Source organism: Euprymna scolopes, chromosome 19 (genome assembly GCF_053919585.1).
Source record: "Euprymna scolopes isolate OS-2025 chromosome 19, ASM5391958v1, whole genome shotgun sequence".
Taxonomy (NCBI): Eukaryota; Metazoa; Mollusca; class Cephalopoda; order Sepiida; family Sepiolidae; genus Euprymna; species Euprymna scolopes.
The window spans coordinates 96,163,317-96,186,034 of record NC_136500.1 but is presented as its reverse complement, the minus strand read 5'-3'; the positions used below and the strand labels follow the sequence as shown (position 1 = coordinate 96,186,034).

At 35.5% G+C, this 22,718-nt stretch overlaps 2 protein-coding genes across 4 annotated transcripts in view; one reads left to right on the top strand and one right to left on the bottom strand.

Annotated features, from left to right (window-relative positions):
• LOC145239851 (ribonuclease 3-like) overlaps window positions 1-11,362 on the bottom strand; it is a 92,165-nt gene extending 80,803 nt beyond the window's left edge. The window contains exons 1-5 of one of the 3 annotated variants that reach the window (XM_080103409.1): window positions 11,069-11,362; window positions 4,912-6,098; window positions 3,617-3,781; window positions 2,088-2,232; window positions 82-232 (exon numbers count right to left, since the gene is read on the bottom strand). In XM_080103409.1, coding sequence (XP_079959535.1) covers window positions 82-232; window positions 2,088-2,232; window positions 3,617-3,781; window positions 4,912-6,098; window positions 11,069-11,131 — 1,711 coding nt within the window. In that variant the 5' untranslated portion in view covers window positions 11,132-11,362. Of the gene's footprint in view, window positions 1-75; window positions 233-2,087; window positions 2,233-3,616; window positions 3,782-4,911; window positions 6,099-11,068 lie in introns of all 3 variants that reach the window. The other 2 variants (XM_080103407.1, XM_080103408.1) reach the window with 2 other exon arrangements.
• Window positions 11,363-11,731: 369 nt separating this feature from the next.
• The window catches only part of LOC145239852 (geranylgeranyl transferase type-2 subunit beta-like), a 31,045-nt gene continuing 20,058 nt past the window's right edge, over window positions 11,732-22,718 (top strand). Inside the window, exon 1 of the mRNA XM_080103410.1 lies at window positions 11,732-11,910. Within this exon, the coding sequence (XP_079959536.1) occupies window positions 11,908-11,910 (3 nt within the window). The 5' untranslated portion in view covers window positions 11,732-11,907. The remainder of the gene's footprint in view (window positions 11,911-22,718) is intronic.

Genomic DNA, 22,718 nt, shown 5'->3' with positions numbered 1-22,718 from the left:
TTGGAATGTAGTGGAGTTTAAATGACATCACATAGAATATCATGTTAAACCTACAGATACAATTTTTTTAATTACCTGTACCATCATGGACATGTGTGGCCACAGGTCGTTTTGGTTCTTCATATATGGGGGGCCGTGTCTCAACAATCTGCTTGGCACGATCACAGAGGTCAGCTTGGAAGCGGTTCTCTAGGTCAATCATTTTCTGTGAAGCCATCAAGCAACCGGTTTGCTGAGATAAACGAAAGAGTTAAATTGTAAAATAATCAGTTAATGTTAGAATAAAAATATATAGAAAACATGAAAAGCTACAATGATTATCAAAATATGGAAATTCAAGCTTTTTTTAATAACTTATTAGACACTAATTCCAATATTTTATCTACTTATATTTTAGTAGTTTTCGATATTCAAAAAATTTGTCATAGATTTAAATATCAAATATAATACATAATATTTTCGACTCATCATCATCAACTTGTAGTATTTAAGATGCTGCTGACTCCAAAGTGGGCAATACTAGGCAACATCTCACATCTGTTCTCCATGCAGTTCGATTCAAAGGGTTCATACCAATCATGTTTCAAGCAATCAAATCATTTTGTATGCATTCAAGCCAAGTATTCCTTAGTCTATCATGTCCCTTTGTGCCTGGAGTATCCATGTGTGCTATTGCATTGATGCAGGAGCTGGTACGCTGTACATGGCCAAACTACCTGAGACACGAAGCACATCTCAAATTGTACCAACACAACAAAAATTCTGACGGAACGTGGCTGAAGAAATTTTTTTATCTCGTTTGTTGTTATTCATCTTATCATGACATGGTTATTACGTTGACGATGTTGCAGATCAAAAACGTTTGGGGTAACATGCCTTATTGCCATCTAAGATGGTTGAGAGATTTATATTTTACATAGTTAAAATATTAAGACAATAAAATTAAGTTAATCTGTTGATGTAGTAAGTATAATTTACTTTTAGTATAGATTTTCCCTTGGTAAGATATTACCTCTTTTTTGCAAGAAAAAAAGTTGGTAGAAAATATCCGAACATCAAGTTCCGAGAAATAACAATGAAGTTTTATTCAAGAATCATATTATGAAGATAATGCTTCAACCGGTTTTCTGGCATACCAATCCTTTTTTGGTTAGTTAATAATAAAATAATCAATTGGAAATGATTCATCAAACACAGGTTAATAACTTATCCATTGTTGGAGGAAACTGTAAAGTTTTTCTAATGGTATTAATGTTTAGATGAAAATAAGTCAAAAGGCTTCGATGTCATTTCATATTAAAACCAATTAAGGCAATAATATAAAACTACCTAAATTAACTTGTTTCTTTGTAAACAATTCAGTCATTTTTTTTCCTTTTAATTTTGAGCAATGTACAGCTAATCTAAAATAATGAATCTTAATTTTACCAACCTTTCACTGTAGCCATAGCCTTTTACTTTTTTCTATTGATTTTATTAGACTTTGTATAGCTTCTAATCTCCATGTTACATTCCTATTTCCATGTCTAAACACTGAAGTCCTAAGTTACATGAGAATAGAACGCCACTCAACAGTAATTCTAAGTAAATCCATGACTTTATCAAATGCCACATGATTTTCTTGGACATTTTCTGGTGTACTCAAAGTTTTAAATCAAATAAAATACTGTATTAATTGAATTATTTTCATCTTAAACCATCATCTTTTCTTTCATACACATCGACACATTACGCAACGGATAAAGGTGCTGAGTGAAAATCAGTTCTAAGTTACATTTATCTGAAATTGACAATTCAATTCTAATAACAAGCTATACTAAGAAAATAAAAATTACATTTCAATCAGGTTATGTCTGACGGAATTAGAACAAACTACCCTTTTGGGTTAAATAAAGGATGCAGTTTGGAATTCCATGTGGATTCTAAGTTCATAAACATGTACTTGAAGCTCGGAGGTTACATCAGCCGAAATATTGTCAAAATAACAACCAAGATGAGAATAATTGAAATAATATAAATTATCAATCCTCTCATGAAAAATTCTGAAATAGAAACAGAATTAAAAGAAAAAACAATTAAATACGTGCTTTATCACGATAAAAGTAGAGATCAGCAGGGGAACACCTGATCCATGCAGGCGTGTCATTTTTCTCAATTTTCTCTTTCTTGTGTTCTGTTCGAGGCAATTCAGGAGATTCAGGTTTCTCAGTTCGCCTCGTTTTCTTTGTGTGACTAAATAGATAAAGAAGAAAGAAAATACATTAATGACAAGGAAAGAAAAAAGAAAATGTAGCAATAAGACAATTTTTCTATTGTAAATAAATGAATGATCAACTAAATTCCTTCGTTATATACTCAATTACAGTGACATGCAGAGGAGGAGACAGTGCATTGAAGGAACATCCAATCGTATTCAAACTATCTCTATTTCTCAGTACTAGATTTATACTCAAGTCTGGAGTATACAATCAAAAAGTTACAAAAGAGACACATAGTTTTGAAATTTGCACCAGAGGGACAAATAAGAAAATTTCAGACTTCTTCAGTATTAGCAATATGACAGCAGAAAAAGTTTTAAAAAATTGAAAGATTCAGGATTCAACTCTGAGGCAATATAAGAAATAGAAACGCATGATCAACAATCTGATGTTGTCAGAAGGTGACATCATGCCACTTCACTGAGAGCCTCAGGCTAAACACAGATGGTTACATCTATGAGCAAGGTAGTGAAACTCTAAATCGACCACATAACTGTCAATGTTATCAGAAGTCACAAATAAAAAAACTTTCACCCATGTTAGTGTTACTAGATTAATAATTTTACTAATTTACAGTTGTTTAGATAATTCCATTCAGAGATTAAAAACAAATGATTAAAATATTTATATCCATTTTTGCAAGAAATAAAAAATTAAATATTCTTGCATCAATATTAACATTGTATGGATTCTTTTGCGATTTAAATTTCTGCATGTTGGTACAGTCAGGGACACATGGAGCAGGGAAGGAATTTCAAAGGCTAGCAATTCAAAGAAAGAATTTATTTGAGTAGAAAGCTCTCCTGCATCTGTGGAACCCCTTCCCCTACTATGAATAGATGGGATTTTGTTGAGTGTGCATTTTGTCAGATATATTTTACATGAGGGGGGGGGGTGCAAGTATCTCGTAGCACATTTCACTGAAGTACTAGTGAAACAAGCTGAGATACAACATTGTCGCAATGGAATATGGACTGGATGCTCATAGACAGTGTGGGATCTATTAGATTAGAGACTTCTTTTGGGGTCGTATCTAAGAAGTAGAGATTAGTGGTTGACATACCAACTCTGTGCATGGGTAAATGATGTCTTTGTAGAGAAATAGGATACTGATGTGAGATTAATTTATCCCCTTTTTGAGAGCTTCAATGTACATTGTACTATGTATATCTCTTTTTAATAATTTTGTGAAAAAAATATTTACATGTTGACCAAATTAACTTGTATTAAATTACCAAATGTTTTGCTTACATTTGGAAAGGGGTAGATTTTGACTGATTATTATGTTGGGATAAACCTGTTTATTTCAGCTGCCAAAGTATTGAATGTACACCTTGTAAAAAAAATAAAGGACCTACCTAGAATCTTTGACATTTGAGGATTCTTTAAGCCAGGAACGTTTCTTGGTGCTGGAACTTGAACTAAAATTTGAACATGAACTTAGTGCTGGGCTATGACGGCGTTCTCTTTGCTCACTACTTTTCCCTCGCTTTCTTGGCACTGGGGATCTTGAACGGCGCCTGCTAATAGACAATAATCCATATTTAACTGGGCTCTGTTATTAGTTGATAGAGACATTTGAAGGAAAATTAGATGAAACTTTAGTATTGTTATGCCCATTCTAAAATGTTTATTGAATTTTCTTTATGAGCTCAAAAGATATCAGCTTTACTTTATTACTGAAGAAAAACAGAGTGATCTTAATTTTTTCTATTTTTCCATCATAAAAACAACAATAACAACCTATGTTGTGTCTGTTGTGTTTTCAAATGAAGCTACGAAACCTTTCAGACTTTTGGAACATTTAACAAAAAACCATTCTGATAAAGAATATTTTCAGTCACTTTGAGAAAAGTCCTAGAAATTAAAAGCTATTAGAAATGTTTGCTAGCACTTCACAACATTTTACTGACAGAGTTTTTTTAAATCAAATATCTTGTATACTAAAGTGTTATAACTTCAAAAATTGTATCAGCTATTTATACTTTCTTCGAGTTATAACGTTGAGAAAAATATAAAATGCTTAAATAATTATCATTTCACTCATTTCTTATATGTAATTTTTCTATTCTTATTGTGAACTTTCAAATCACATATATATATATCCAAGAAGGGAAGGCAAGAGAGACAGAAAGTAAACACACAGCATGAGAAAGCAACATCAGATGAGATCGCTGTTCAATCCATCCCCCCTCCTGCACACCCTCTCCATCTCTAGCTTGGCGCATGCACATGAGAAAAATAAAGTAATATTTTTATAAAAAAAACAATTTTGCATTGCAAGTTGTTTCTGGCTGATGAAAAATCAACCAGCATGCATGCGACTACACCATAGATGGTCAGTTGAATGATGAAGAATATTATCAGACGACTGAAAATGATGGTTAGCAAGGATAAAATATGAATACCTATGAGGATGGTTTATAACAAATATTTGAAGACAAACATGTTGTAATTGGCAGAGAATCAATTCTATGGTAATGTGTTCCACACATGGGAAGTTCTTGGAAGTTCTTGGTAAGAAAGTATGTTCATAAAAATTCTGTTTGATGCTAGGAGGAAGAAAAAAAATCTTTGACACTTTGGTAGAAAGACAAGTTAAATTACGGTAAAAAAATAATTTATAATATGAAAAAGGAAAGGAAACACCTACCTTGATCGACTCCAAGAAGTAGAATATTTATCACTATCCTTTCTCCGCGAATAATGAGGAGAGACTGACCGTTGGTCATAAGACTTCTTTCTATCCTTACTCCTGGAACGACTGCTGCCACTATTCCTGCCAGAACTGTAAGACTGTTTGCTGCTACTGTATGACATATATTTGTCGCGGTCACGCTCAGTAGAAGAACTGACATTCTTACTGTGTGATGAGGAAGAGGACAAAGAATTTGACGATGAAGAATAATTGCTCTCTCTGTTTCTATCTCTCTCCCTATCTCGGTCTCGCTCTCGATCTCTGTTACGGTCTCGATCACGATCTCTATCTCGACTGCTGCCGCCGACAAGACTACTACCACTGCTACTATAGCAGCTATTAATATCACTCGCTTTGGAAGAAATCAGAGGAATGCCATTGCCGAGACGATCCCGGTCATTAGCACTTATACCAGACGAGAGGGAAGAATTTGATTTCATTGGACAACCTCCAACACCACTCATTATGGGCAGTGGCAAAAACATCCCTCCACCTCCTCCACTGGAATGTTGCCCTCCACCACCTGCATTGTTGCTATGCCCACCAGTTCCTCCCAGACAATCCCTTGTAGAAAAGGGTGATGGTGGTGGTACTTGATGCTGCTGCTGCTGCTGCTGCTGCTGCTGTTGCTGCTGCTGGGGATTTTGTCCAGGTGGAGCCTTCCAATGGGAATAATGGCTTGGTCGTGGAGCCATTGCTCTTTGCATTGGAAAAATGGCACAAGATCCCCAAACAGACGAGTACTGCTGACACTGTGCAGCAGCAGCTGCAGCAGCCACAGGACTAACAAGAGATGGTGGGGGTGGAGGTGGAGGGGGTGGTGGCGGTGGCGGCACAGACACCCCCACATGATTGTTGGGGGGAAAAGGGATACCTAGTGATCTGGATGGGGGTAGAGGTGGTGGGCCACCAGAATAGCTACCAGAACTATTAATAGTCTGTGTAGGGGATGGAAGTGGAGGCACCCCAGGGGGTGGAGGAGGCGGGAGTAAAGGAACTGAGCCACCTCCCCCACCAGGGACAGATGTGGGTGGGGGAGGTATGACAGAAGGAAGCGGAAGAATTGGGGTGTTCTGTCTGTTAGGCTGGTTTACCAGTTGTGGAGGCGGAGATGGTAAGTAATTCACAGGACGTACAGCAAACTGTAAAAAGAAAACAATTGTTTATTTTTCAAAGAAAATTCAACTCTATACATATATTTAGTATAAATTGTTTTTACACAAATATTATTGACTCGCAGGCCACCTGGCGCTGCTCGGTCGTAAAATACACTCATAATATTATATTTTAATTAATGCTGATTTCTTATTTATTATAAATAGAAATACCATAGGTATTAAATGTAACGTTAAATTCCTTTTAAAAAAATGAAGTAAAAAAAAAACGTAAAGAAACTGAGACATGTGCATGTGAGTATTATGTTTTTTCTAAACAGTTCACTTCTTGTAAGAAAAAAAACAAAATATTCGAGCTGAGATCGAAACCAAAACCTAAAGACAGTGAGTCAAGTACGATAACCATTAGGTCAGCTTGATACAGTCCTAAAAAAGTGTTTTCAGACCTTCTTATTTTTAAGTAATCTGTCACATGAACCATTCATGCATGTGCATTCATGAAACAGTTGATAACTGATGACCTTCACATACCAATTTTTCAATTTTTAGCCCTTTACAGCCAGTTTTTCCAGATGAAAACTGATTAAAAAGTTTTCCACATATCTGAATACTCTATATACCAAATTTCAAGTCTGTAGATCAAAAATTCTTTGAATATATAGATTGAGAAGTGTTCTCAAACACACATATTCTCACTTTTATAGATATATAGACTACATATGTGCATAAATGTTTCAGCTACAAGCTTATTAGGCTAAGCTTATTTAAGTCAAGTTGTTAGAATAAGAATGAAAAGGAGAATGATTCTGGCAGAAATTTTTAAAAACACAAGAATTCAAGTAAACACTTGACAGGAATTATTAGTATTGGCTTTGATTGTCTTAGAAGTTCTTATTTTTTTTATTTTCTCATTTCTTTTATACTAGCGGGACATCTGGAAATTACACAGGAGACTCGTTAATATATTGATGTTACCATTCTGTAGATGTTCAGCGTAAATGGAGACTCTCTGATATTATTGTAGCTCTTTTGTTAAAACTGCAAAAGTATTTATCTGAGCTAGCAGGGATGCCCGGCATAGCCCAGTCGTAAAGTACGCTTAAATATGATATTTTAATTTCTGCAAATTTCATATATATTATTATAGAGTTAATGTTCTATCGATTTTTATATTTTATAAAGTTGCAATTTCAAAAATAAAAAAAAAATATATCCATATGACTTGGGTGCATCAGCTTGAATTGAAACTGAAACCAAAACTGATGAAAAAAAAAAAAGAAAATATATATATATATATATATATATATATATATATATAACTTGAATTCTTCCAGTTGAAATCGAAACCAAAATTTATGAAGCATTCTTGGTAAAATTATTTATAAAAAAAAATAGATGATTTAAGTGCTATATCAGCTATAATCGAAATCGAAACCAAAACTTACGACGAATTCTTGGTAAAGTTATTTATTGCAAGAAATGGAAGTCCATAATAATTAAACCACAGTCACTCAGATGTAAGTGTGACACACAAAATAAATATATATATATATATATACATACACACACATACACAAATATAACATACAAATTCCTGTTCCAGGAAAAAATTAATTCCTCAAAGAGAACAGTTTTGTATAATTTTTATGTTCCCTTATGAAGATTATAATCAAGATATCTTTTATTTAACATCACTTTTCCCTTGTTCAGGAATTCAATGTTTTCTGATATTATGTAAGTTCACTCTCCACTTATCATGGTTCGGCTGTTTCCAAATTCTATTGATCACATTTAATGAAACTTTGTAATATGTGAATTTTACAGAGGTAGTTGTACCCATACAATGCTCTTTTAAAACCTTCAAAATGCTCCAAAGAAACAGAATGTTTTTGTGGTATCACAATCAGAAAAAATTGAACCTAAGTTTTCACATCAGCTGAGGTTCACTTTAGCATCATTCTGGCAACCTAGAGGCTGACTTGAAATACTAGACCTTTCTTTGTCAAAATGATGTATGGTACAGTTGGTGCTAGAAGATGCACCCTCTCAAGTACTACCTTCTTCTGTAAGGAGAAGATATTCCTGTTCGTCTAAGATGGGTCTGTTCTTTGCCGTTTTTGTACCCGAACAGAGTGCAATAATGGGGAAACTGGTCTTATGTCACATTTGGCTGTAGTGGAAAACAAGACAAAAAATTTTGCTGCAGTGGAAAACAAGACAAAAAATTTTGCTGCAGTGAAAAACAAGACAAAATATTTGGCTGCAGTGGAAAACAAGACAAAATATTTGGCTGCAGTGGAAAACAAGACAAAAAATTTGGCTGCAGTGGAAAACAAGACAAAAAATTTGGCTGCAGTGGAAAACGACAAAAAATTTGGCTGCAGTGGAAAACAAGACAAAAAATTTTGCTGTAGTGGAAAACAAGTCAAAAAATTCAAAGCATCCTTCTTCCAAAGAAAATGCCGCCATGGGTTTTTTTGGGGGGTTTTTTCAAATCTACTCGGAAAAACTTATTTTTTTAGATTAAATAAAAAGCAATAAAAACTATTTGAAAACCAAAACAAATGAACCAGGTATTTATAAAATTAACTTTTATTGGCTATGGTAACATTTATTTCTTGTATATATTTATTTTTCATATAGTTGCTTCTTGACTTCTGTGCAAGCCTTTTCTTATCGTACACAAACACACGCGTTTACATTTCAAACCACACACCTGCTAACGTACACACATCTACACGCACACATACGCACACATGGACAACGTCACTTCCCTTTAAAGGAAATCCACACATGCGCGAAGGACACCAGAAACAACTACAAAAGCAAGAGACCTGAGCTGTTTCCCTCTTTTTGATTCGGCTCCTGATCTGAGCGGTTGACAGACCTACCACTCCCTTCGGGGTGCGCTTCACGTCCCCTGCTACTATGTGTAGGGCAAGAGCCAACTGACAGTATGTACACTTTACACGCTTTCTCTCTCCATGACTTGGATAAACTTTCTCACTCTTTCTCTCTACAACAATAGACTTTCCTTCTCCCCAGCTAACAGCGAGAGAAGCACACCAAACTAAACACGTGCTGTACCCTTTCTTTTATTTGTTTCTTCATGAAATAAATTCTAGTTCGTTTATTTCAATTTAACGCATTGTTCGTTTGTTTCTCAATTCAATTCAATTTTCCTATTTTGTACGACTGGGGGATATATATAATATACTACCAGTCCGCTACACTTCTCTGCTAAATACCCAAAATGGATATCATAAAACTTTAATTAAATTTGAAAATACTATTTAAAAAATAGTGTAGATCAACAAGTGCAAATACTGCATAGTACCAAAAATTCTACAACGGTTCATAGAAGGAATCTGTTGAGATTGAATTTGAAGATAACCCTGTTGTAATCTGCAGAGAAGTACACCTGAGGTAATGTGCTCCTGCTCCCTCCACAGACAAAAATGTTTTGATTTTGTTTAAAAAGCCGAGAATCATGTGGTATATGGTTAAGAGAGCAGAAATAGTGAAATATATATATGTATATATATATATATATATATATATATATATATATATATATATATATATATATATAACAATGATATCAAACGCAACGAAATTTACTTTTAAAATTGCTGACCTGTGTTGATATTTCATTCCTTGAAAAAATAGTTCTAAAAAATAAATGGCTTGCCTTCCCATTAGCACTAAGTATGACTGGAAACCCCCGGATTTAGTGATAATTCTTTCTTTTATAAAACTATCTTTTACGCCTGAAATTAGAGACAATCTGGTTGGTCACCATCTCCAAACAAAATCAACCGACATTTTTTATTTAATCGTGCTTAAGTAAAATTATACAGGTCGGTACAAAATTAAATTTGGATTTGGTAAAAAAAAAATTGTTGCACATTTTGTTTGTTTTCGGTGCTTATCTTTTAAAAGTATTTTCAAGTTAAATTCACGTTACGATATCGTTTTTTAATTAAATTGTTAGGTGAAAGTACAGAATACTTACAAAACACACCCTCCCTATGTTAAGAATAACTTTCTAAATAAGATTATTTCAGCACGGTACTAAGTGTATAAGTACCTCGATTTCTGCTATGTTAACTATGCTACATGAATACCCCCCCCCTAAAAAATGCACTTCTGATTACTTTAATTTTCAAAAGAAAACATTAACAAAACAAAAACATTTGTTTTTGTTTTGTATTTGTTAATGTTATTTCGTTTTTCTATAGCCAAAAAATATTCAAATGTTTACAGCACGAAACGTTGTTGCCTTTCATTACCAAAAGAATGATACAAGCGGGAATAATCATAGGGTTTTTTCTTTTTAATTATTTTTCCATTAAATAAATCCAGTAAATTCGTTCTTCACAGAGAGCGACATTTTTATTTTTCAAACAAAAAAATTTAAACCGAATCCATCTTCGAAAATCTATATTGTTTTATCGAGCTTTGTCAAGAAATCATATCAAGATTTTTCATTCAAGAAAGCTCTAAAGGATAATCACCAAAAAGAGATGAGCCGACCAGATATGACACTGGCATTCCATTCCTGACAGCTGAAAAACTGACCTAAGACTGTAATAAATAGCCGCATTTTGTTTTCAAGCATGTAGTGAAGCTCTCTGGAGTATGCAAATAAATCAAGTCAATATCAAAGAGTTTGCAATTTGATTGCAAAAGTTTGAAGAGATCAAATAATGAAGTGATTTGCGTGTTTACATTTATTTTTTTAAATCTTTATTCGCATTTAAAAATGAATTAACGCGGATATAAAATCTAAATACGTATAATAGAAGATATAATGTTTGTATATGACGCTAGTTTTTCTTTTATCTCGGCCAAAAAGTAATTTTGAAATTGTGAATAACTAAATTTTGAATGCCATCAAGAATGCACGTGTAATTATTGTAACTTTATTCTTCAGTTTAACTAAGAATATAAGAAAAAAAAACTAACACATGTAAATAGATTTACTGTAAACTTACCCGTGGTGGTGGTTGGGGAAACCCTGAAAACCGAGGCCCGGTGGGTCTTCCTCTGTAAGCCATTATATAAATATAGTTGGGCCTGGGCAATCGACATCAAGTTGAACACTAAATAGGCATTTTTGTATTTTTAATTGACACTGGAAACGGTGTATCGCGAATGACATCACCGAATAATAAAAAAAAAGATCTGACTGTTGGTGTTTTCTATTTATTTACCCTAGTCATTCGAATTGTAAATTTGTCTAGTCGTTTGAATTATAAACTAATTATAATAATGTTAATGAATTTAAAACATTTAGATAACTTCTTAATTTTTGTAATCATTTTAACTGAGAAAAAACGGCTGTAAAAAATGAAAATAATTGCAGAATAGTTTCTTTAAATTATTTGGATTATTGAATCGTTCGAAGTCACATTTAAAAGAAAAAAATCGCACGAAAAAATGTAATTTAAAGCTCTTTCTGGTTTCTTATTTATTTATAATTAAAAAAAAGTTTTTATAAAGCTTGGGAAGTATTTAAACAGTTTTCAAAGCTTCATATATTTCAATACAAACATTGGCTTATATATTATTTACTCGTAAATCTACGTATTTATATTTTCAGACTTTAAACTGAGTAAAAAAAAAAGTCTACAAAACAAAATACGAAAATGTGGAAATAAGAATAATAGTTTACATGAGATTTATAAGCGGTGTCGTGTAAACATGAGATTAGTTCCCTTTTTATTCCAGTCGATTTTGCGAAATTACCCAAAATTATTCTAAAGAAAGAACGTTTCGTCATTATTTATTTGTCGGTTTTATGAGTTAAGTAATTAATTACACATCCCCAGATATGGTAAGTAAAACGTTAATAACGTCAATAATGGTTAAATGAAATAATGTGTATTATTAAAGATCTGTAAAACTCATTCAAAAAGCAAACTATATTCGTGTTATCTCATTATTGTTATTGTCTTCCATAGATTCTTTTTTAAAAGATGTATTAAAAGTGTATTGCTTCGACTTTAACTGAATAGAACTCTTGATTCACTATATAGAGTATTGGTACATTATTACACGATACATTTTTAATTCGTCAGATTAAAATCACCGCTAAAAAATTGAAACTGTAATAAGATTCTAATTTATCTTATGTAAACGTGTCTGTGTTGACAATTATAATTCCAAGTTTGAATTAAAACAAAATAGTTTGTTTTTTTTTTTTCAGATTTTCAAATGTTAAATTTCTTTCCCGAAATCGTAAGCTAAATATTTAGAACTCCTGTACGACGATATATATCAACACAACAGAATTTAGTGCCTTTATTGTGTATAGGGAATTCTGAAATGGGAAAATGACTACGTCAATATATAGAACATAATTGTTTTTATTGACAACTCAAGGCAAGCAAAATAAAGTTTTCGTAAAAAATGAGAGTTCAAGGAGTCCGAGAACGTTCTAGTGAAATGTAGAGGTTTAATGGGAAATTGCGTATTTATTACGACCAGTATACTACTGTGCGTTTACGTGTGTGTACATGAATATGTGTGTGTGTATGTGCAAAAAAGGATTAATGATTGCTCGAGAAGAAAAGGATCGACATGCACTTACCTTGAATACTAACCAAGAAGGATTGTTGTTATTCACCCTTTTAAAGTTTTTTTTTTTTAGTGCTCCGGATCATGTGATAGTTAATCATCTGATCCTTCCGTTATATAAGAGGGGAGATTCCCTTGTCCTTTTTCTCTTTCTTTCACCACAAGTTGATTCGGTTGCCGGCGATTGAAAGTAAATCTTTTCCACTTTCGTTTGGCGAAGATACTACAAGATGGTTACGTCACGGAAGGGGGGCAATTCTTTCGCAACCTAAGGTAAGTGCATTGCTCCCTTCTCGATCTGAGCGGTCATTGATTCTTTTCTGGAAATTAATTTTTTCACATATTTGCGAAAGAACCCCCATACTAACATGGATGTAAGTCAACCAGATTTAAGGAAGAGGATTTCTCTTCTGTGGACTAAAATCCGAACGATTCTGGAGATGGCCAATCTGGAGGATGAACTCTCTGTTAAATCCTTCTCTGCGCTGCAGAAATCGGTGGAGGAATATTTGATTGAAGTAGACAGATGTGTCAGTAAAATCCAACTTCAATCTTCTGAGGAAGAGGATTGGATTCAAATTGAGAAGGAGTCTCTTGCGCGCACCCTGAGATTCCGAAGAGAATTAGAGCATCTTGAGTTAAAGCTCCTCCCAGTGGCCATGGACTCTCTGAGTCTTCCTCCATGTTCCCCAGAAGTTGGAAGAGTTGGGGCCTCATTTACTGTAAAACCACCTCAAATTCAGATCATGGGACCCACTTTCGATGGATTGGACATGCAATCTAACCCTATGAGCTTCAAGGATTTCTTGTCACGTTTTGAGAATTGTGTAGCTGGCATGGCCAATGATGCCGAAAGGCTGAATTTTTTGAAGTGTTCACTGTCTGGCCAACCCCTGTTGATTAATCATCTTTCCATCAGCAACAGAAATTATAAGGTGGCTCTTTCGGTCCTGAAGAGCGAGTACTTCGATGAAGATGAAATAATAGATAACATTTTCCAAGACATATTAGATTTTTCCTGTAAACAGGACAGATCCGTTACTGCCCTGGCTAACTACATATCCAAAGTAGCTTCCCTATTGGCTGAGTTGGAGGGCTCCTTCGACTGTTCGTTTTCAAACGACCTTTCTTCTGGGGCTCAGCTTATGGCCAAGATTCTCTTTGCAAAATTCCCCAAGGAGGTCAAGAGGGAGTTGATCCTAATTTCTGGTAGGAGAATCCCTACCTTGTCATCAATTCTGAGAGATACTAAAGAAGCTGTTAAACGTCTCCTTATTAAGGGGGATAAGATCCCTGGCTCGGCTTGTAACACTATGTGGGGGGCCTTAGGGAATGTACCTTCAGGGCCTAGATCTGGTACTTCACAGAGAGATTCCTCTATTCAGTCCAACTCAGCCGATAGCATTCATGGTGGAAAATTCTCAAGCCTTCCTGCTGTTTTATGTGTTACCTTTGGTAGGGGTGACAAAAGTGTTTCCGTTAACTGTTTATTGGACACAGGCAGTAAGGTCTTGGACCTCCTCGGTCACTTGGAATCCATTGGACATGATTGACTACCATCCTTGGAGATTGAGACAGGCATTTTAAAGAGGTAGCTTTGGAGGCTAGTATTGGATCCTGTTGTTCATTTTCCCTGACGGTGTTGGTACACGAAAACATTGATATTTAGGTACACATTGAGAATCTGGATTTTATTTTGAATGAATTTGAACGCCTCAAATGTCCCTTAGCCGCCAGATTTGACAGAGGTACAAATTTTATTCCAATTCATGGAATAATTGGGTTGGATGTTCAACATTTAGGGAGCCTCCAACTGGTTCCTTGTTTGCTTGGACAGGCATTTTTGACTCCAATAGGACTCATCCCCTTCGGTGAGGTGAAGCAGTTTTTACATACTGACCATTCTGTGGACAAGAACTCAGAATGCCTTACTTTCGATGCTGTACTTGCGTCGACTGCTGAAGTCAACCCATCTCACCTATGTTTTGTGCTGGAGTCTCAGGGCACCTATGAAGATCCTCTAAAGGATTTCTTTCCTGAAAGTGATGTACAAAGGGGTTTGGAGAAGATGTTCAGTGTGGAGTCACTGGGTATTGAAGAACAGGAACTGTCTAATTATAATGAACAGAAGATTGCTGTCTTTCGACAGTCTATTTCATTTAAAGATAACAAATATTACGTTCAGTTGCCATGGGAGAACGATAAGATCTTTTGTGTTCCTTCCAACCATGCAGTGGCTCTGCGAATATTGGAACGTGTCGTGCAGAGATTGGAGAAGAGGCAACTTTATGATGAATATTTGAAGGTTTTCCATCAGCAGGAACGGGATGGAATTATAGAGATTTTCATGCCTCCTCAATGGTTTGGAGAGTTTGTCTGGATTCCGCACTAAGATTCGGCCTGTGTTCAACTGCAGCCTCAATGTTGGTGACTCTTCTTCCCTTAACGAGGCTACCTACCAGGGAATAAATCTTACTAGTGACCTACTAGATTTGTTACTTACCTTTTGTGCTAATAAGCACGTCGTGTTAGCAGATATCAAGAAGGCCTTCTTAATGATCCGTCTGAAGCTTGAATTGGACAGGAATAAGTTCTGTTTTTTCCTAAACGAAGGAGGTTGCCTACACTGCTTCAGATATAACACAATTATTTTTGGGTATGCCTCTAGTCCATTTATATTAAATTATGACCTTAAATACCATGCAGCGCAGTTTCCCATGGATAATTGTAGATCCATGATGGAGAATCGGTTTTACGTGGATAATTTGGTTATGTCGCACGATGATCCCGATGAACTGTGCCAGTTATATACACTCGCCCGGGAACGATTGCGTCAGGGAGGATTCGAACTGCAGTCCTGTAATTCTAATCATGTGGCAATTCAAAACAAAATGCAGGAGCAAGGTTCCCTGAGTGACCATGGCAACAAATAGGAGAAGGTGCTCGGATATAGATACTATCCTCTCTCAGACACTCTTCATGTAGCAGCTGTTGAGTGCGACTCTAGTGCCTTTACAAAGAGACGGATCTTCAGCAAGACAGCTAGAGTCTATGACCTGTTATCATTGTGCCTACCGGTTTCGTTACGTGGCCGTATTTTGTTGAGTGAACTTTGGAAGAAGGGATTGGGATGGGATGTAACGGTCCGACCGGAATACTTGTCCTTATGGAGGAAGCTTTCCCTTGATCTCTCTGAGCTGGAGACTGTCTCCTTCCCCAGAAGAGCACTCAGCGAGAATGAAGCTGGCAAACTTTTTCTTTTCTGCGATGCATCTCCAGAGGCATATGGCTTCGCAACATATGTAGTGCAAAATTGCCAATCTGGTCTGGTGTTTGCAAAAGCTAGGGTGGCTCCCTTGAAAAAGAAAACTCTACCCACCTTAGAACTTATGGCCGTGTTTTAGGCTCTCCGGTGCCTGCCTACTTTGTTGAGGAATTTTGGAGGGTTCTCTCCTTCTGAGATTCATGTAGTCACAGATTCGCAGGTGGTCCTCTCTTGGCTGATTTCCGGAACAATTGTAAGCAGAAACCTCTTTGCCCGGAATAGACTGAAGGACATCCAACAGATGAGTGCTGAGTTGGAAGCCACACTAGGTTTCTCGCCCTCATTTCGTTATGTCTCAACTACTGAGAATCCTGCCGATTTGATCACTAAGGGGTTAACTTTGGAAAGGTTCAAGACTTGCCTTCAATTCTGGTGTTCTGGTCCGGATTGGTTAAGTAGCGGGATCAGTCCATGGGCTGCACAGCAGTTGCTATGCCTCAGCTAGCACAGCCAAGTGTTGGCCCGTTCTCCTTGGAATGCTGCCATCCTACAGGGAGAGGTACCACCTATAGTTCTTCCCCTCGAAAGCTATTGAGAGTGACTTCCTTGGTCCTCAGATTCATCCATCAGCTGCGTCAGTTAGAAGTTGACGCGGAAAGGCTTGCAGCCGTTCTGCTGATGAAAACGATGCAGCGCCAGACATATGCTGAGGAACTAGCATTCCAGTTCCAGGTTTGGTGCGTGACCTCGACCTGTTCATTGATGGTGAGGGTCTTATCAGGTCAGGTGGCAGAATTGCAAGGTTTCTCCACTTCGACACCGAAGTTGAACACCCTGTTCTATTAGCAAAATATCACCCAGTAACTCGGCTTATAATAATGGATGAGCATACAAGGTGTCAACACTTGGGGGTTGCATCCACTCTGGCAGAGTTAAGACGGTATGGTTACTGGGTGCCCAAGGGGAGACAAGCAGTGAAAACAGTCCTGGCTTCATGTGCACTGTGCCGCAAGTACAATGCCACACAAGTATTGCCCCCCCAATGTGGCCAGCTTGCCTGCTTCACATGTTGAACTGGAGGTTCCCTTCAAACACACGGGAGTAGATTTTACGGGCCACCTTTGGGTTAAGGAAGGGGCTAAGGTGGTGAAGATGCATCTACTCATCTTCACCTGTCTCAGTATCAGGGCTGTACATGTTGAGGTGGTACCAGACATGAGCGTGTTGGTCTTTTTGCAGGCTTTGGTACGTTTTACAAACCTCCATGGCGTTCCAACAGCCATTTACTGTGACAATGCTAAGACCTTGATAGGAGGTGGGCGGTTATTTATGAGGTTAATGTTGAGCCACGATTATCAACAGAAGTTTGGCTCTTGTCTGATTAAATTCTGTCCTATCCCTCTATTTTCGCCTTGGGTAGGAGGTGTCTGGGAGAGAAGTATTCAGACAATTAAAAATTGTCTGCATAAGGTGGTTGGTAGAGGTGAGATAGATTATTTCACGTTACTAAGCATAGTATCGGATATACAAAGGGCAATTAACAACCGCCTTCTAACTTATCGAGAATCCGCGGAGACTGAGCTGGAGGCAGTAACTCCAAACATGTTTCTGAGACCCAATAAGAGTCCCGCACTACTTTTGAGTTTTTCTTCCCACCTCCCTCCAAGTCGAGAGAAGCTTCTCAGGACCATGCAGGTATGAAACCAGTGTCTGGAGAAGTTCAGAGCACTATGGTATGATGAATACCTCTTAAGTCTTAGAGAGAAGCCCCCTGGGCCATTCGAGGGTGCCTTTGCGAAACAGACTTAAGGTCAGAGATGTCATTTTAGTTTAAAGTCCTCTTAAACCAAGACCCTTTTGGGTTCTCGGTATTATACTGGAAATGTTTTATGGTGAGGATGGTGTAGTAAGGTCTGCAAAGGTAAGGCAGGGGGGCAATGCAGCACACATTCACTCATTGAAGAACCTCTTTCCACTTGAGCTCTCTTTAAACAGCGAGAGTCAGGTTAAGTCCATACCTGCATCGGTCGATAGTGCAGTTTCCCTTCAATCGACTCCTTCCTAGGAAGAAGAGGTGATTTGGCTTTGTCGTGTATGCAGTTCCCCACAAGGTGATCAGGATATGATCTGTTGTGACAGCTGTGATGACTGGTGTCACTTCAGGTGTGTGGGAATTGTTTCTCCACCTCCGGAAAGGCAGAAGTGGTATTGTACGGATTGTGCACCTAAGAGACGATGATGAGGTAGGCCTAGCCTCCTCCCAGAATAATTAGGGACTCCAAAAAAAAAAAATAAATAAATAAAACAAAAAATACTAATACGTTAACTATATTAAGTAATTGCATGGCTTTATATCCTTTGTTTTTTCACGCATTTTCTTTTTTTCTCTTTCTTGGGGATCGTGTGAAAAAAAGGATTAATGATTGCTCAAGAGAGGGATCGGCATGCACTTACCTTGAATACTAACCAAGAAGAATTGTTGTGATTCACCCTTTTAAAGTTTTTTTTTTTTTTAATGCTCCGGATCACGTGATAGTTAATCATCTGATCCTTCCGTTATATAAGAGGAGAGATTCCCTTGTCCTTTTTTTCTTTCTTTCACCACAAGTTGATTCGGTTGCTGGCGATTGAAAGTAAATCTTTTCCACTTTCGTTTGGCGAAGATACTACAAGACGGTTACGTCGCGGAAGGGGGCAATTCTTTCACAACCTAAAGTAAGTGCATTGCTCCCTTCTCGATCTGAGCGGTCATTGATTCTTTTCTGGAAATTAATTTTTTCACATTATTTTGTTGGTAAAAAACTGTTCATTTCGGCTAACTTCATATGAGTTTATGTGTGTGCATCAATTCTGTATGTGTGTTTGTTTGACAACATGTATGCATGTGTGTTGATGCAGTGTTTAGTAGCCGTGTAAGTCTTGTTTGTTGAGGTCTTTCAGCCAAGGTTCGGTGTTAGCTTTTAGGGGTGTTGAATAGAGACGAAAAATACTGGAACAAAGAGCAAACTGTTTTTGGATTTTTATAGTAGTATAGCAAATTTTCAGCACTGAATATTGTGATTGATTGCAGGAAACTGATTTCCGTTTTTGTCCAATCAGGAGTGGATAATAATCACAGCATTCACTACTACTTCAAATATCTTGACCCTGGCTGTCATCCTGGGTTTATGGTTAGTTTTCGGGATTATGATGTGTTTTCGTCAATATCCTCATTAAGTAAATTCTAAATCCAGTTATCTTGTGAAATAATTGTTAAAACACTTCAACAAACTATTCAATCACTCGCTTCCAATGACAGAAGACGATGTTCATCTGGCTAAAGAGGAGTATGACTGCAACACGGACAATGATAACAGAAGTATAGCAGATTCTCCGTCAACTGTTGTGGAACAACAAGACTCTCAGTATGGGAAGTATACAAGATTATGCCAGTGACATTTGCTGCATGGATGTATGGTGTCTTCTGTGCAGTATGGCAACCGAGGCCATCTCTCGTAACTAGAGTGGAGCAATTATTCTACCCTTCCACAAAAATGAGGACTAGAAACTTTTTTTTTCAAATTACAAGGATATTAGCCACAATGATATAGTGGTGAAAACATTTGCAGTTCTAAAATATTTTCAGAAAACTTTTTTTTTCAAATTACAAGGATATTAGCCACAATGATATAGTGGTGAAAACATTTGCAGTTCTAAAATATTTTCAGAAAACTCGCAATCTTCATACACACCCAACTCAAGGAAGTTTCTATCCAGTATTGACCAAATTTTCAGTCTTTATTACAATCTCAATAGTGCTGAGCCATGACTAGTCACTGACAAACGACGCCATGCCTGAAGTACGAGCAAGTAAAATCTTTTGAACAGTCAGACTGTCAATAATAAATAAGAGTTTTTGTATAAAAAGCATTAGAAAACTTTTACAAAAAGCATTGTAAAAGAAAAAAATAAGGAATACAATTTATACTGAAATAAGTTCAATTGAATAAAAGAAAAACAAGAATTGATTCAAAAGGAAAAGTTGTGTGTTGTTTAGTTGTTAAAAGTAAATATTTTGTTATTTCATAGATTTTATTATTTACTTAAAAAATGTATTTACAGCAAGAAAAAGGAACATGATTCAATTTATGCTGAAACCGAATTTTAATATAAATAAAAAACGAGAGCATGAATTATGAAAAAATATGTTTGAAGCAAGAGAAATGAAAGACTGCAAAAAATGAATTTGGAGATAAATTAAAATTGAATGATAAGTAATTTTTAAAAAAAATGAAATCAAGCAATAAGTTTTAATGAAAGCAATAATTTTTAAAATGAATACAATAAATTACAAAAATAAAACAATTTAAATTCAAACAAATAATTTACATACAAAGTTACTAGTGCAGAAATATTTCTTTTTTAAATCAAACTTATAGAAAAATCTATTGGAAAATTAAGTTAAGCATGGCTTTGTAAATAACATTATTTTAGCACAATCCATATTCTGCATAAGTACCAAAAAACTAATTAATTAATGAATTTTGTAAGTGTTATAAAACTTGTTGATGCAAAAAATACAAATGAATACAGAAAAAACATGACAGGATAAACTTTTTTATTTATAGAAATATGTTTGGGTTCTTTGGCTAAATATTTTTAAATTACTTTTTAAAAATGTTATTATACAAAATAAAAAAATTTCTGACAAAAATGATAAACTTGGAACATTCTTTTTATGTTATATACTGATGTGTGTGTGTGTGTGTGTGTGCGTAATGATCCTTTATATAGTGGTCTATATATAAACGTGTTTATATATATTTATAACACTTTACAAATAACGAATAATGGAGACTATATGAAATGTGTATATATCATCTGTTCACCTTTCTCGTGGGTGCATTTGTTACACATTAAATTACAGTTCACCAAATGGAACAATAAGCATAAGACAGTTCTTTAACAATGTATGTGTAACCCTTCTTGAATGTGTATCACAGACAAAGGGAAACATACTTTTTTCCACGGTTCCATTTTTTCTGGTGGTTTGTACTTGAAGGTTCTGTAAACAAAGATATCCATCCAAATGAAACAATGACAACAGGTTATATTTTATAACTTTATTTTCCTCAAAGGTTTGCAACATCACCTTTGGTTTCTACATCTTTTTATAAATGTGCTTCTTCAAGCTCCTGGAATGCGAGAGACAAATTCTCCCAAGCTAGTATCTCCAGTGGCTTGAAACCAACTTGGTTCTGACTCATGTTTTATGGTTTTGTTAGTTGAGCACTTTACATAAAAAATGTCAATCTTATTTTTTTATTTTTTATTCAATTTTCACCCCAAACAAGGCACAGTGCCACTTTGAAGCAGGGGGCTACTATCAGGGACTTAATTAGCGGGGTCATTATGAAGGGAGATGAGTAGAAAGATGTTTGTTAACATTACACTTGAACTTCTGCATATCAGTGTGGTTGGGAAAGCAGAATCCCGGAAGGGAGTTCCAAAGACCCGCAGTTCTGGGGAAGAAACTATTGGAGTAAAAGGCTTTCTTGCACCTAGGGATCTCTACTGTATTTACTGTTAAATCTACATATTTATTCTAACTAGTTTTAGACTAACTTCCAAAGTCCTTTGCTATTGTTAACATTATCTTTTGTTCAAACTAAATTTAGTCACATGCATGAACAGAGAGAATTTAATGAATTTAAATGAAAGAAATAAAAAATTAAAACTCTCAGTGTAAAGTCACAATCAGGGCTAAAATTTCAGATTATGGACTTTCCCCATATTGAAAACTAAAAATATCTCTAAAATATATGGATGGTACTCTATGAAAAGAATTATTAGTAAGCGAGCAGATTGAAAAAGATATATCCTCTAAAAATTGTTTAACAAGTTAAAAAAAAAACTAAATCTTTCAGACTAAAAATTCAATTTTTTTTAGATCCTTATGAGAAAATATATAGCTAAAATAAAAACAATTCAATATAATGTTTGCTGCATTAACAAGAAATAGGATTGTTTTAAGAAACCTCATTTAAAAATTATTTGAAAACTAAACCTGAAATTAGATATGTAAATTAATAAGACACTTTTAAAAATCATAAAACTTTCTGGCAAAAACTTGCATTTTCCTACTTTGTTCTTAAAATGGAACATCATTTTTGGAGGAATGTAGAATTCATAATTTTATTCTAAATTCGATTTTTACCGCAGATTTACACTAAACTTATTTATTTCATGTACATTGCTTTCACATAAACTGTAAAAATTATTTATGTAGTCTCAAAGCTATGATAAACTTGTATTTAAAAAACAAATTAAATCAAAATGGAAATTCTATAGTCAGTAGGATAAAATCTAAATGTAAAATAATTCTCCGTCTTTCAGAAAAGAAAATACTTACATTTAGACCAGTTTTGGCAATTTTTTTGCGAATGGAAACAGAAAAATTACCATTCTTCAAAATAGTCATTTATCGCCTAATACCTTATGATGTGATGTCATCAGCTCACATGATTTTAGTGAAACTGCCTTCCATTTCCGATGGCCACAGCTGACTTCACCAAAAGTTAAGTGTCTTATGCTTCATCTATTTTGCAGTTACTTTGGACTCTACTGACAGACACTTCCTCTGACACATCATGCAGGCAGATGGCATTCCTGCAGAGTTTCTTTGTCTTCTCCAGTGCTATTATAGGTTGACATGAGTTTGGAAACAAGCTCATAGTAAAGACTGGCATTCTACTAAGGTGAAGCAACTCTTATGGGTTAATTAGCATGAACTTGCTAGTGCTTGATGAGTTACTGAACCA